General features: G+C 47.4%; 1 protein-coding gene and 1 long non-coding RNA gene across 10 annotated transcripts in view; one reads left to right on the top strand and one right to left on the bottom strand.

Annotated features, from left to right (window-relative positions):
- ARHGAP26 (Rho GTPase activating protein 26) overlaps window positions 1–14,170 on the bottom strand; it is a 404,986-nt gene that overhangs the window by 94,187 nt on the left and 296,629 nt on the right. For all 8 annotated transcript variants that reach the window (XR_012125172.1, XM_073221874.1, XM_073221875.1 and 5 more), the window contains exon 18: window positions 7,138–7,297. Coding sequence is in view for 7 of the 8 variants with exons in the window: in XM_073221874.1 (XP_073077975.1) it covers window positions 7,138–7,297 (160 nt within the window). In the remaining variant the exon portion in view is untranslated. The remainder of the gene's footprint in view (window positions 1–7,137; window positions 7,298–14,170) is intronic.
- On the top strand, window positions 4,156–11,980 carry LOC118971977 (uncharacterized). Of its 2 annotated transcripts, none has more exons than XR_012125173.1 (4): window positions 4,156–4,648; window positions 5,303–5,431; window positions 6,379–6,520; window positions 9,591–11,980. It is a non-coding gene; the product is annotated as an uncharacterized lncRNA (long non-coding RNA). The 2 variants fall into 2 exon arrangements; XR_005060726.2 differs by having other exon boundaries at window positions 4,156–4,691.

Here is a 14,170-nt window from a genome sequence, read left to right as displayed (position 1 = left end):
AATTGAATCCACCCAGATACAGTAATTTTAAATAATTGGCTGTTACCTAAGGCAAGCATGGAAGACGCCAAATGGTTTGCTCTCTGATCTTTCAACTCTGAAATCTAACTACAAGTAAAAAGAGCCAGATTCTCACATTTGCTTTTCTTTGGCTCTCATATAATCCAAGAAGAGTCCAGGGTTTGGAGTCATTGATGGGAAATGATGCTATGAGCTAGTTGTAGGAAATCTGGCAAGAAGAACTAAATAAAAGCCATTAGGATCTTCCTCCATCCTATCGTGAGTGAAGGCTGTAGGTCAAAGGTTGCCCTGCAAGACTGTTTTAATATATATACAGCCACAAGTTACAACAGTATGATCAATGCTATGGTTTTGTTATTTATTTAATGAGAGGTTTCAATATCAATAATCAGAGAACAGTTTGGTTCAGTTTCCAGGGATGTCTTTCTAAAGTGCTGATATAATCATCTTACCTCTCTGCCTAACCTCTGAAAGCTCCAGTTTTTCAGGAGTAAATGCAAAACCTTTTCCATAGATTCAAGACCCTGGCCAAACGGGCTAAATCCAACTGCATCGCATCATCTCCCACCTCTTGTTAATATTTAACCCACAGCCCTTTTACAACCATATCATTTTAACACACATAACTGATTAATGTTGACTGATTAATATTCCCCCTGGAAGGCTGCCCCTCCTGTCTCCTAGGAAATGTGCGTTTATCCACCAGAACCCAGGACCAGCAGAATTATTTCTCCTCAGTGATGCCATCACTTCATTCACCTTCTGGGATGTCACTCAGCACACGTGTGCCGTGGTCAGGTACGCCCGATGAAAGGGGAGGGCCCTGGGAAGACGGTCCTGTCTTATTTGTCTTTAGCCAATAGTGGATGCTTAATAAATTCACTGATCAGAGATTAACTGGAAAAGATTTAATAGCTTTGGTCGGAAAGCAGTCCCAGGTTCAGCCCTGTTCCCCTCCTAGCAAGCTGCTTCTCAAACTCTCTGCACCACATCATTTGTATGCCATGAGCTATAACTCCCTTTAGGAAGTCTGGCAAGAAGAACCAAATAAAAGCCATTAGGACCTTACTCCACCTCCTATAGCCAATTTTGGCTCATAATTTGTAAAATATGAACTAAAAATATTGACTTTATAGTGTTGCTATGAAAACTAAATGATATGCTGTACATAAAGCTGCTTACCACAGTATCTTGTGGACAATAAGCTATAATAGTTAGTAATTACTATTACTATTATTATTACAGCTAGACAATGTACATTAAAAAGATCCATTACCTTCATCTGAGTGAATAAATCAGTACGTATCACCCTCATGGAGAAAGGAAATCACCCTGAGCTCCCAAACACACTTCGTATCTTCTGGGTTTTCCTCTCTCCATCTACTTACTCTGGGATATTTATTTCCTACAATGGTTCCGAACATTTCTCTCCTCCCAGGGTCTGTTGGGGGAGGCGAAGGACACAGTTTCTGGAGCACAAGACAGGGTAAGCATGTGGTTAGTGCGCTTCATGTGACCAAACTGAAGGCCTGTGCGACACGTCACTAAGGCTCCCGCACAGGAGGACAGGTGAGTCCCTGTGAAGAGGCCCTTGGCAGGGGGCGCTTCTGGACAGACAGGTGCTGTCTTGGGGGTGGGGGTATCGATGTGCCAGTGATAACAGAAAGGAGTCCATCTTTGTTTTTAATCCTTGGCCTAAACATCTAGTATTAATCCTTAGTAAACAAGGAGTGGGGAGGAAAGAGAGAAGGGGAGGAGGGGGAGAGGCAGCCATTGGCTTCAGCCAGTTAAAACACAGAAGCCTCTTTCTCTTGAAAAAAGATGTTTCATCAGATCAAAGAAACTGAATTTTCTGGCTAGTAAGCATCCCCTCCACTGCCCCCCTGCTTTTAAATGTCGATTTTAAAGACAAAGATGTTTTCCCCATTGTAGACACTGATGAGGCTTACAAAGGGTATCTGAGGACTGAACTTGTCCTCCAAATATTTGACGCTTTCTGGTTGCATAACAGATGGAAGTGCCGAGGAGAAACTTTCTGTAGGAAATGCTGAGGAGTTGCCTGTGTTTAGTGCAAGCCACTAATAAGAAAGTAAAGTCTTCTCGCAGGGGAACTCAGTGTAAGCCGGCCAGCACGCGGAGTGAGGCATGTGCCAGACTACCTGCAAAGACGGCAGCCCACGCCTCCACGTGCACACCACGCCTGCGGTCCAGGGGGGCTTCTAGTTCCTGCCCCTCTGTCTGGCTGGACGTGTGACTTGCTTTGACCAACAGACACGGCTAAAGTGATACTTTGTATATTCTAAGCCTGGGCCTTAAATGGTGTTGCAGCTTCTGTGTTTGTCCTCCTGAAAGTCTGGCCCAGCAGGTGGATGCTGAGGGATCACAGAGAGGGCGAGGACACATGGGGGGGGCCACCGGTGTCCCAGCCAGCAGCTAGCACCACGGCCCCCAGCACATGCAGTAAGGCCACTTGGCTCCTTCAGCTGTAGTCAAACCACCCCCATCTGGTACCACATGGGACACAAAGGAGCCTTCCCCAAATTTCTGCCACACAGAATTGTGAGCAAAAAAATCATTGCTGTTTTTAAGTTACTAGGTTTGGAGATGATCTGATATGAAGCAGTAGATAACTGAGACAAGCATCTCATGGCTGGCGCTCTCTCTCTCTCTCTCTCTCTCTCTCTCTCTCTCTCTCTCTCTCTCTGTGTGTGTGTGTGTCTCTGTCTCCGAGTGGCTCCAACAGCTAGAGGCCTGAGTTCCTTTACCCTCTCTGAGTACAGTATTCTACTTACTCCTAGGCTCCTCCCAATTTTATTCCAAGGCCAAAGTAAACACCTTCTATAAACTGTTCTTAACAAGATGGGAGAAGATTATGCTAATAACTCTGGGTTACATATGTTTAAGAACTATACTATGGCTTATTTCAAGCAAGAGGGCATATGCTTCTTGGAGGACAGGGTGAGTAGATGCTGTTGGAAAGCAGTCCTTCAAGTGGGTGGGGTTTCAAATTTTGTCCGACTTCTGACATTAAAGCTAGAAAAGTAGCCACTCATGGACGTGTGTGTGTGTGTGTGTGTGTGTGTGTGTGTGTGTGTGTGTGTGTGTGTGTTTCTAGAAAATTATAGCCAAACCTAAGGGAATGCTCATTAAATACTGTTAACTAAGATACTACATAAGATCTTAATATTGTGGATTTTAAAGAACAAGTCTCTGACAATATTCATCTGAAGACATAAAAATGCTCTGGCCTTGACAGTGAAAGTTGAGTTCTTCGGCAGGCAAGTCATCCAAAGTTGCCTCCAGAAAGCCAGGGCCAGAGCACGGCCGTGAGTGCTGAGGATTCCTGGAGGTGTACCTCACGGCTCTCCGAAGAGGGCGGGGGCAGCTTCTGCTGACCCTGTACCAGACCAGGCCTGCGGCCACATTTAAAGAGGAGTCGAGCTGCCTGTCACTTGTTTTTACCACAAAGGCAAACCTGACATTTTTTAAAGACTTTCTCACAGAACAATGTAAGCATACAGGACTTGCACACAACTCAGGCTTATCCAGGACCCCAGATTAGAACCCTGTGTCGAGCTGGTACACTAGCTCCCTCGGGACTGGAGCCACGTGCCCTGGCACAGCCTTCCCCCAGGGATGCTCTCAGTCGTGTGCCTCCATGGGTTCCCACAGGAACAGACATCTCACCGTGATCACCCCACTCTTCAGCACAGACTAATGACAGATGACATAAACGAAGCACCGCGATACTCTTCTGATGTGTACGTCACCAGACACACCGCAGGGAGTGATGACATGGTCTATGATCCACCGAACCAGTGCGTGTTCTCACCAGATCTGCTCACACACTTACAGGTCTGGCCATGCATTTCATATTTCATGTCTATTTCTACAGTTTGTGCCCAAGGCAGGATGGCTGCTTGTTTATACACAAGTTTCAATATGTTATTAACAGCATCCAGTCCTTTTTTTCTGTCACGGTACTTTTGAATATGTTTCCTGGGTTTGAAGGCCCAAGGACACTAAAAGCAGTTACAGTTCAAAACCTTTCGGTGCTGCTGGCTGTGAGCTCAAATATGCCCTTTCGGGACATGAACCATAAACTACTTCCTCCTTAGAGATCTCCCTCAACATTTACCATGATCTTACTTAAGAAAAGATTAGGTCATAACAAGGATTATTTTAGGGAGATGGACAATTCAACATGCAGAGATGGACTTGAGCTCTATTTTCAGAGAATTCTGTTAAGACTGCTGAAAGCGGTAGTTTACTAAACTTCACTACATGCCAGATTCTTGACTAAGTCCTTTACATGCTCGGAACAAACTGATTGAGGGAATGTGGCACACCAGCTAGCTGGTCACCGAACTTGTTTCCCTTTGCCCTGAGTACACAGTCAGCTGGCTTTCCCAGACTCTCCTGCAGTTAGATGGCACCATGTGACTGGGCTCTGGCCAATGGAATTTGGAAAAAAATAAGGAAGGCCTCTTCTGGGCGTGGTCCATACATCTTCCCCAGTCCACCGGGCCGACTGTGGAGCTCTGCAGGGCGGAAACGCAGAGCTACAGCCTGGAAGGAGCCGGGGCTGCTGAGTCGCCCGGCAGGACGCTACCCTCCGAACACCCAGGTGAACTGTCAGTGAACAAGAGGGAAGCTTTTACTGACCTGAGGTGCTAATATTTTGGGGTTGTTTGTTACAGCAGTTGGACTGTCCTGAAAGTACTTTTATGGGCATAAAGAAGTTAAGAAATCTGCTCATGGTCACACAACTAGTAAGAGATGGCACATCTGCATCCAAGTGGTTTGTCCTCTATAAACCACATTACGAATTGCTGTTCAATTATATTCCCTTTTTATAAGTTCATTTTCATCATATATAACATAAGCTTTTTCTCTGCCTGACTTACCGTGTTTGAGGGAGGTGGCTGGACAGAGGTCCAAAGTTTGGGAGAGAAGATAGTTTCTTCAGACAAATCACTTGGTTTCATGTCTCTTCATTAACCGCGGAAAAGGGAGGCTCTGGTGCATACGCAGCTCCCAGGACACCTCTCTTAACTCTGAAAGTTTACATTCAGAAGTTCCTCAGGAGTTCTCAATGCTCCATTAGCAGTCACCCCTCAAACTTAGTGGCTTAAAGCACTCATTCTCTCTCCCAGTTTCCGTGGGTCAGGAGTTCAGGAGAGGCTCAGCCCGGTGGTCCCTCACGAGGTGGCACTTGGGATGCCGGCTGGCGCTGCCTCCTCTGAAGGTTTGGTCAGGGCCGGAGGGTTTGCTTCCACAGGGGCTCACTCACACGGCTGCAACCGAGTCCGGCTGTCGGCAGGAAGCTTCCTCCCCCCACAGGACGGGATCACTGCCCTCACAGCACCACGTCTTGCTTCCCCCAGAACAAGCAGGTCCAGAAACCGAGGTAAATGCCACGAGGTCTTTCATGACTAGTCTCTAAAGTCACCGTCCATTACTTCTACAATATCCTAGTGATCCCACTGGGGTCTCTATTCCCAGCTGGAGGGGACTACACAAGGGAGTGAAGACCAGGAGACAAGGGCCCCTGCGTGCCCGCTTGGAGGCTGGCTACCACAGGAGCCTACTTTTTCATCCAACACATACATACTGAATGCCTACAGTGGAACTGGGGACAGTGGACAAAACAGACACGAGTCCCTGCATTCATGAAGCATACCTTCCAGCGGAGGTCAGAAAGGCAACAGACCTCTTCAGTGCATAAACTACAGGGGTGCTAGACAGTGGTGAGTGCCACGGAGAAGGCGAAGGCAGGACCCAGGGGCAGGGGAATGCTGAGCTGGGACCTCCGCAGTCTCAGAGAGATCTAGGCAGGCCTAACATGGAAGGCCTGAAAGAGATGAGGAGGTCTGCCACATAGCTATGGAGGACGTGTTCCAGGCACGGGGAGCAGCAACTGCACCGGCTTGGACGTGCACGTGCACATGCAGGGAAGAGAAGGCAGTGAGGGCGGCCGCAGGCATGAGCCCAAGGACAGGGCTGGGGGGGTCGAGAGGAGGTGAGTGACGGAGGGGAAAGGGAGCCATGGAGGGCCTTCCAGTTCTTGAAAGGGCTCTGACTTTCACTCGGTAAAATGGGAAGCCACTGCATGGTTCTTAGCAGAAAACTGATATGATTTGACTTAACATTTAAAAAAAAAATCTCACTCTGGTGACTGACACCAGAATAGACAGGCCAAGGGGTGGGAACACGGAAACAAATTAGGAGGCTCTTGTGAAATCCAGACAGGAGATGATGATGGCTGATGTAGCGCATTATCAGTGCCTGCCTCTCGCTTTATTTTGCAGGTCATCTAGCACAATTAATTCACCATTCTAGGTCATTTTTATTTAGGAGAAGCAGCATTTTTTGACCAGCACTGTAGCTGCCCCATGGTGCCGCAGGGAACCCTACAGGATCTGAGAAGCTTCACAGGGATTTGCCAGTAGGAACGGAGGTGGGGCAGATGCGAGAAGCTACATGTCCCCTACCTCAGGTTTGTAAGGGATGCTGGGACCTGCGTTCATGTCCTTCCTCATGCAGGGTGAGGGGGAGCTTGAGAAAGACCAGAAACCCCAAGCCTAAGGGGAAAGACAGATCCTCACCCCCACTCCCACACACGAACTGTATTAAAAAAATACACCATTTATAAAATTGGAAGGCAAACTATAGATTAGGAAAAATACTTCCAACACAGACGAAAATAGGTTATTTTTCTAAAATAGAAAAAAACTCATGTCTTCACAAGAAGAACACCAAGTAAAACAAAAGGAAAGGGACATTTTCAAGATGAGGTTTATAAGAGAACCTTCTTCACTGGACTGTTGCGAGGATAAAAGGCCAACATATATGAAGTGCTTGGCACGTTTCCTGCCTGGTAAAGAAGAAATGCTCGATAAATATCGCCCGCCACTCCTGCCACCACAGCCACCACTGCGCCCCTGCTGCCATCACAAGATGACCACCGCCACAAGCACGCCCAGCACGGCCGGCACCTTGGCTCACCCCATTGGGCGCAGGAGCCATTCGCAACGCAAACCCGAGTCCCTCCTGAAGGCCAATCCCAACCCAGCTTCCCAAGCTCCTCCCTCACAGTCACTGGTGACTTAGTACCTTCTCGTGGTTTTCTATCAGGATTTCAATGACGATGTTCTGGAATTTGATGTCCATGATGGCAGCGACGGTTTCTTCCTGTGGACGCAGCAGGGTGGGGCCAAACACCACGCCAAGGTTTGCCACCGTCATCAAATTCTGCTTATGGTTGTTTGCAACACTGCGAGGAAGCAAAGGAACAGATGCAAATGAGAGAAAACCGTGGACAGGGGACAGCTGGCCTCCAGACCCTTCCTATCTTTAGTTTCCTCCTGTGGTAGAAGTCAGACCTCGGGAGAGCTCCGGGTGCCTCTGGAGTCCCAAGAGACTTTTCTACTCAGGTTTTCGTCGTCTTCTCAGTTTCAGAAATCTTCAGTATTCAGGATTTTGCTGTTTCTGGGTATGACACTCCTCACCATTTCCATTTTGTCTAAAACCACCACCCAACCAGAGCAGCTGCCCCCCGAAATGTGAGCTTTGCACGTCTGAATCCCTTTTCTGCAAATCCAGTAACAGGGAATCCCTCTTAGTTACCATTTTTATACTTGGCTGCTGCTTAAACCAGTGGTATTGGTGTTTTCTCTCACGCAAATATAAAAACTCTTGACAGTGTTAATACATTTGCAAACATAGGCATAAAAGAGACCTAATTTTTAAAATGGGTATATCTTAGGAAATTCAGCACTTTAGGCTCAAAGTATTAAAAAGTTTATCACATTAAACAAGTGGCTTACATTAAGTGAAACATTTGGCATAAACAGCAATAAAAATGCACACTATGTATATCTAGGTACATGACTATATATTGTCAGTTATATTCAAAATCTAAGGAACACACAGGGTCAGTGGTAGCTGGGTCTGAGTATTCTGCTAAATACAAATGCCTATTTTTGGATAAACAACCTCTCAAAACATATCTCTGAACTCCACACCCAGGCCACTATGACCTAGCCATAAAACGCAATTGTTCATCTGCTGGCCCTGCGTATAAAAGTATACAAATTATCTAGTGACAACAAGTAGGTTAAAAGTTAAGACCATTCAGCACTGTTAAGAAAATACTGAGGGCTTCCCTAAATCACCTGTTAGAAAAAGGAAACTATTCATTACTAGAAACTAGAGACAAAGTGGGCAGGGACGGCAGTTTGCACAGACATACCTCCCTAGCATTTAGGGCTATTTATACTGAGTATTTTTTCACACGATTCTGTAAATGCCTGCACTGTTCTCCTTGGATACTTCTATTTTGTAGGTAGAAGAGAGAGACTCTACTGCCTCAAGTGCTGGTTTTGAAACTGAACCTTGGCTACAAAACTGCATCAACCAATTTTATCCAATGTGCACTCTTTTGTAATTTCCTAGGGCTCCAAGTCTAATTTCATAAAATCTCCTCTGAAAGGGCCATGGGGTGATTAGGTCTAGGAAACTTTAACTGTGGGACACCCCGTTAGGAAGAGAATTTGCTTTCCAATCCCTGATAGCCTGGCCTGTTTCTGGTTCATATAAGAATGATTTAACATTTTTTGAGTTTTAGCCGAATCTCCTGATTTCACTTATAGTTTTCCATTCTACCCAGAAGTGGACATTGTTCCTAGTCTGAAAGTGTGAATGCTGATGGTCAAGTTCTCACCTGGCAAGGGGCAAAGACAGACTGGTTTTGCGCTCTGGTCGGCAAGCATGCATGTCTCCAAGCTGCTCGTACCACAACTTTCAGCTGCCGCACTTCTGTGCACAGGAAGTGAATCCCATGCCCTTGTCCTTCACCCCACAAAAGGACCAAGTCAGTAGCTCTTGACACGACAGTCCCTTGTGCAAATGAATCAACAAGCTATTTATGTATGAAAGCACTTCTAAATTGTAGACCAGCATAAAAATATATGGTTTGGAGGATGATCATTTTTCACCATCATGCTTCTGAACACCACTTCTGACTGAAGCAGTGGCCTCCTAACTGGGCTCCCAGACTAGAACTGCAGGTTCAGCTTTACCCTGCCTGTTAGGGTTTAAAACTTCACTCCAATAGAGCCATCCCTCTGCTGAAAACTACCATGGCCTCACGCATCTCCCCGGGTGGTAAGGGGAGAACGCAACGACACAGCGCACATAAGGTGTTCAGCAAGGCCTCCATTGTTGATTGTTCTGATGATGATTATAAACCCTTGGTGGGCTCTACTTTTTTTAATATAAAGTTCAAACTTTCAGGAAATAGCATACCTTTTCCCAGCTCACCTCTAAACCCTCCTCTGCCATCCCAGTTCTTGGTCCCTGGACAAGTGATTCAGTATATCTAAACTTTGGGTTTCTCATCTTTAAAAGAAGAAAACTGTGTAGGGTAGGGTGAATACTATATATGTACCTCATGAGGTTGCTGTGCACATTAAATGTGGGGAATGTAGTGATCATTGTAATTACAATTCATTATCCATCTTCTATCCACTTTCACACCTATCTGCCTGTGTCATTCCTCTGCCCAGAATGTTCGCTTACTCGTCTCTCTTTGCCTGGCAAACGTCCATCTGCAAGGCACAGCTCACACGGCTCCCGTCCTTTCTGCAGCCTCTGCTCCCAGGCCTCCACCCCGCAAGGACAGCAGAAGTGCTGGCCAGCTCCTGTGTTTACTGCATGGTGCTAACACCTCCACTGCCGCCTTAGAAGAGACTGTGCCTAGTTTAGCTGGTAACACCAGCACCGAGCACAGTGCCTGGCTCAGAAGAAGCATGAGTGGTTCACTGAGGTGTTAAAAGATGGGAGTTTCTGTGTAGACATTAAACAGTTATTCTCAACCAAGCTACTTACTCATAAAACCTCAATTATTAATGATTTTGGGGGGAATGCATCTCAGCTATTCCAACCTGCCTTTTCAAAGTCTAGAGCTGTGTTCCATCTCTTAGACTTAATTAATGAGCAATAATTACTCTGATTTGCAAGTCCCAATGCCTAAAGGCATTTGGAAAAAAGGAACAGTAATTTTGGATAAGCAACTCTGAATACAAATAGGCTTGTGGCTACCCAACATAATTCATTTCCTTTTTAATGATCCATTGTATTTTAGAACTTATAAAAACACATTGATCTAAGTCTTATGAAACTTTTGGGGAGAAAGCTGCACCTTTCAAGACTACCATTATCTTTTGACACAATGAAGTAATAAATTGATCTGTCACTTGATTATTACTGCTCTTGACTTGGTACAGCTATGTTCATTACTCTAGAGTGAATTATTAATGGCTTGAGATCTCTATGGCCTAGACTTCAGCCTCTGCTGGCACCAGCCATCCATTACAGCTGATGAACGTGGAGATGCGTGGGAGGCAGGCTGGCAGAGCGCTGGAGAGCTCAGCTCAGCACAGCAGAGGCCACGGGACCCGTCCCCTGGGAGGGCTGTTAAACAGCAAGCCAGAGCCTGCCTTCCGGATCGGTAATCCAGCTGCCTGAGCTCTTCCTCCTACAGTCCAGGAGGTCAGGTCGAGTCTTGACTTATGATCCATACACAAAGTTCCCCGTGTATCACACGTTCCGCTGAAGGCACCTTTGGCCTGCCCCTGAGATCCCTGGGTCTGCAGGGACTCCCCTGCCGTGCTTTCTAAGAGAACTGCCCATTCTACAGGCATCCTTTGCAGGTTGCAGAGAAAGAGTCCCACAAGCTAATTTGAATCTGGGTGCCTGGGGGCAGGCAGCGGGGTGGGCCCAGTTCCTCCAGTGACCTTTAAGAGTGAGCTATATCAGCTGAGAAGCAAGGGGTGCATCTCCTGAGGGGCATGCCTTCAGGGCCGTTGTTGGGGGACTGGCACTTCCTGTTCCCTGTAGTCCCTCAAGAATTGCAATTCATGTGGAAAGAGCATGTTCCAAGGAAAATGGCCCTGGCAGAGGGCCTCCTGCCACCTCCGTGTCAAGGAAAAATGGATAGGGCCTCTGGATTGGTCTGATACCCTCTGAGAAGCAGGGGGCAAATCACTTCCAGGGGAGGGTGGTAGTGAGGACTGCTCTGAGGAGAGGGGACAGCAGCCACCCGTTTCGGGGCTTTTCAGACAGAGACTCCCCCAGCTGCCTTAGGGGTCACATCTGTTTTCCCAGCCTTTAGGTGAGAGCCGGAACTGTGCAAGTGCTAAGCAGTACCTGATAACCCCGCGCTGGCCCTGATGTGCTCCAACAGTGCACAGCCTATTGCCCAGTCTGCTAACAGCTTTCCCTCTTGAGGCCTAGAGCGTGGTGTCAGGAGTGTCAGAGCTGAGCCCGGGCTCCCGTGCACAGTCCGATTAGCACTATCTGCGATCGACGGGACAGGGGGAGTAATAGCACAGCAATGCTTATCTGCCATTCTTTACTTGTTCGCTTCAGTTTCCAAGGTCAAATAATGATAATGCAAACTTGTAAGGAGGTTCAGAGTCTACAAAGCGCTCTGCAACAAGTTTTTAACGTTTATTTGCTCTTTGTAATCACCCTAGGACAGCAGCTCTCAAACTTCCTGACAGTGACCCATGGTAGGAAATACATTCTCCCAGGTAACATTTCACTAGTACGTGTACACATGTATACATACACAGACACACGCACACACACATGCATACCAGAAACAAAAGTTTCAGGATAGTTAAGTGTGATGAATTCTGATATTTTCTGTTTTTTCCTATCCTTTTTTATTTACTAAATTCATTTTACAACCCCCTTACGTACCGTGACTTACAATTTGAAAAGCGTTCTTTAGGGGTTAGAGTATAAAACTATCTCCAATGAGCAATTATGGAAAAAAAGGCTAAAGGAGTCAGTATAGCACAGCGGCTGGAGTCAGATACTCCCAGCTGGATGACGGTAGGCAAGTCACTTGGTTTCTCTAAACCTGTTTCTTCCCCTATAAATAGAAGCAATAATACTTACCTCATACAGTTTTAAGGCTGATTAAGTAAGATTAGGTGAGTAAATCTCTTGGCCTGAAATAATGGCTTAATACATGATAGCTGCTATTGTTGATGACGGCATCAAAGTGGTGGTACTGACAGTGCTGGAAGCGGCAGCAACAGCCAGTCTAAAGCCACCTGTCAGCTGGTGGTGTCCCTTGGCATCCTGTCCAGGAACCGCTCGTGGCCGGCTTCCACCTCGGGCAAGGGGCCCCGCCTCCTCCACCTGCACTTCATGGGCCTCTCTTACCCTATCCTTCCGTATTTCTCTTGTTGATACTCTTTTTTTTCTTTCTTCTTTTTAAGGAATTGTGAAATACTTCAAATCTATAGAAAAGTTCAAAACACACTGCTACCTACCTTCTCTTCCTTCCCTATAAGCATGTCTGGCACACAGGCCGACAGCCTCACAGGAAGCCAGGGCAAACCTGTGGGGCCCTCTCTGCCCTCAACAGCATCATCTGCCCCTGGCCTGCCGGCAAGTCCTCCCGCACATCCAAAGCCCACCTCCCTGCAACGCCTGGCCACAGACACTCCCTGGGCCGCAGGCCCCACAGACCTCTCGCCTCTGGACACTTACGTTCACAGCCGAGGCCATGGCACTTTTCTGCCCTCCCTCTCTCTTCAAACGAGTGCCTCCACACTGGGGGCTGGCTCCGGTCTTGGAGTGCCACGGGTGGGCCCGGGTAGGCCCCGGGCGACCCATTATGAAAGTGGCTGAGTGGGAGGGCACCTAAGCTGCAGTAAATACCACTTTTCTCTCTACCACCCCTCAGGGGTAGAGAAGCTCCAAGCCCTGGAGCTGAGAAGGATTAGCTGGAAATGAAGCTGCTGGAACTATACTTTTTTGGTGGCTAAACAGGCAAGTTTAGCTTTCAGTGTTGTTAATGTGGTTCCTTTCACGGGCTTCAAATTCTTCTGTAGTAGGTAAGGTGGGGGGCGGGGCGGGAATCGCCACCACCGTGGCTGTATGTTTTCTGCTAAGTCAGACTGTGTGTGTGTGTTTGTGTTGCCTGGAAACCACCAGGACTGGTGAGATGGGACCAGTCTGGAGGGTGCCGGGCAGGCCTCTGCCGAGGAGACCCAGCAGCCATAAGTACTGCTCTGCTGGGCTGTCCCGCAGCTGGCACCGGAACAAGACTTTAAAATCAACTGTTCTGTGCACCGACGGGGTCATGCTCACCTATCATATTCAACATCTTTCTGCAACTGGTTATCTAGTGAGAAGCCAAACTTAAAGCTTTGACTACTTAAGTGAATGCTTATGAGGGCTACTTTTACACAGTGTAATCTTCAAGAGAACCCTTTAAAGCAGGTAGTTAGGACTATTACTACCGTTTCACAGATGAGAAAACTGAAGCACTGGGCAGTCAAGTCATTTGCCTGAGGTCACACAGCTAATGAAGGGCAGAGCTGGGAGAGAAAGGCCTTTGCCTGCTGAGCCCGTTTCCTGCTCCCACATGACTAAGGGTCTGTTCAGCCATGGCTAAAAGAAGCATTCTTTTTCCTCAGACCAACCCAAAAATGACCATATGGAGTAGCTTGAGCCTGTGGGGAAAAAGTAGTGGTAATTTTAGAGAGAAAAAAAAAAATGCTGCTCTTTCTTCACTGACCACCCAAATTACTAAATTGGAAGAAGGGGAGAAAAGGTGAGAGAGGGAAAGCAAGCATGACACCACCCAGAGTGGTGCTGGGCTAAAAGCCATGCCTTCTCCCTTCCTGCAGCAGCAATGGCAGGTGCTTGAAAAACCCACGGAAATGAGGGACCAGGCCTCACGGGACAGCATTCCATCTGCAGTTGGCTGGCAAAGTCGGAGAGCTGCTCCCTAAGGACGAGAGGCTGACACTAACATGGAGACAGAAGGGTGAGCTGAACGGAGGCAAAGGAGAGGGCCCCAAACGAGACAGGTAGGATGGCTTCCGTTGCCCCAAACGAGACAGGCAGGGCCGCCTGGGTCCGCATCCAGGCCGCGCTCCCTTCACCAAGGGTCTCAAAGCCCCGTGCGTAAGGAGCAATGTGGTCTCTGCCTCTGCGGAAATGGATGAACTGTATTCGAAATGGGTAACCATCACTGCTAAGACATTAAGTATTGCTCGGTAACGTATACATCAACTGTAATACCCAATTATAGAGGCCCAGTTGGTGCAGAGAATTCTTC

This window comes from Manis javanica, chromosome 14 (genome assembly GCF_040802235.1).
Source record: "Manis javanica isolate MJ-LG chromosome 14, MJ_LKY, whole genome shotgun sequence".
Classification (NCBI taxonomy): Eukaryota; Metazoa; Chordata; class Mammalia; order Pholidota; family Manidae; genus Manis; species Manis javanica.
This window is presented reverse-complemented; position numbering and strand designations above follow the sequence as displayed.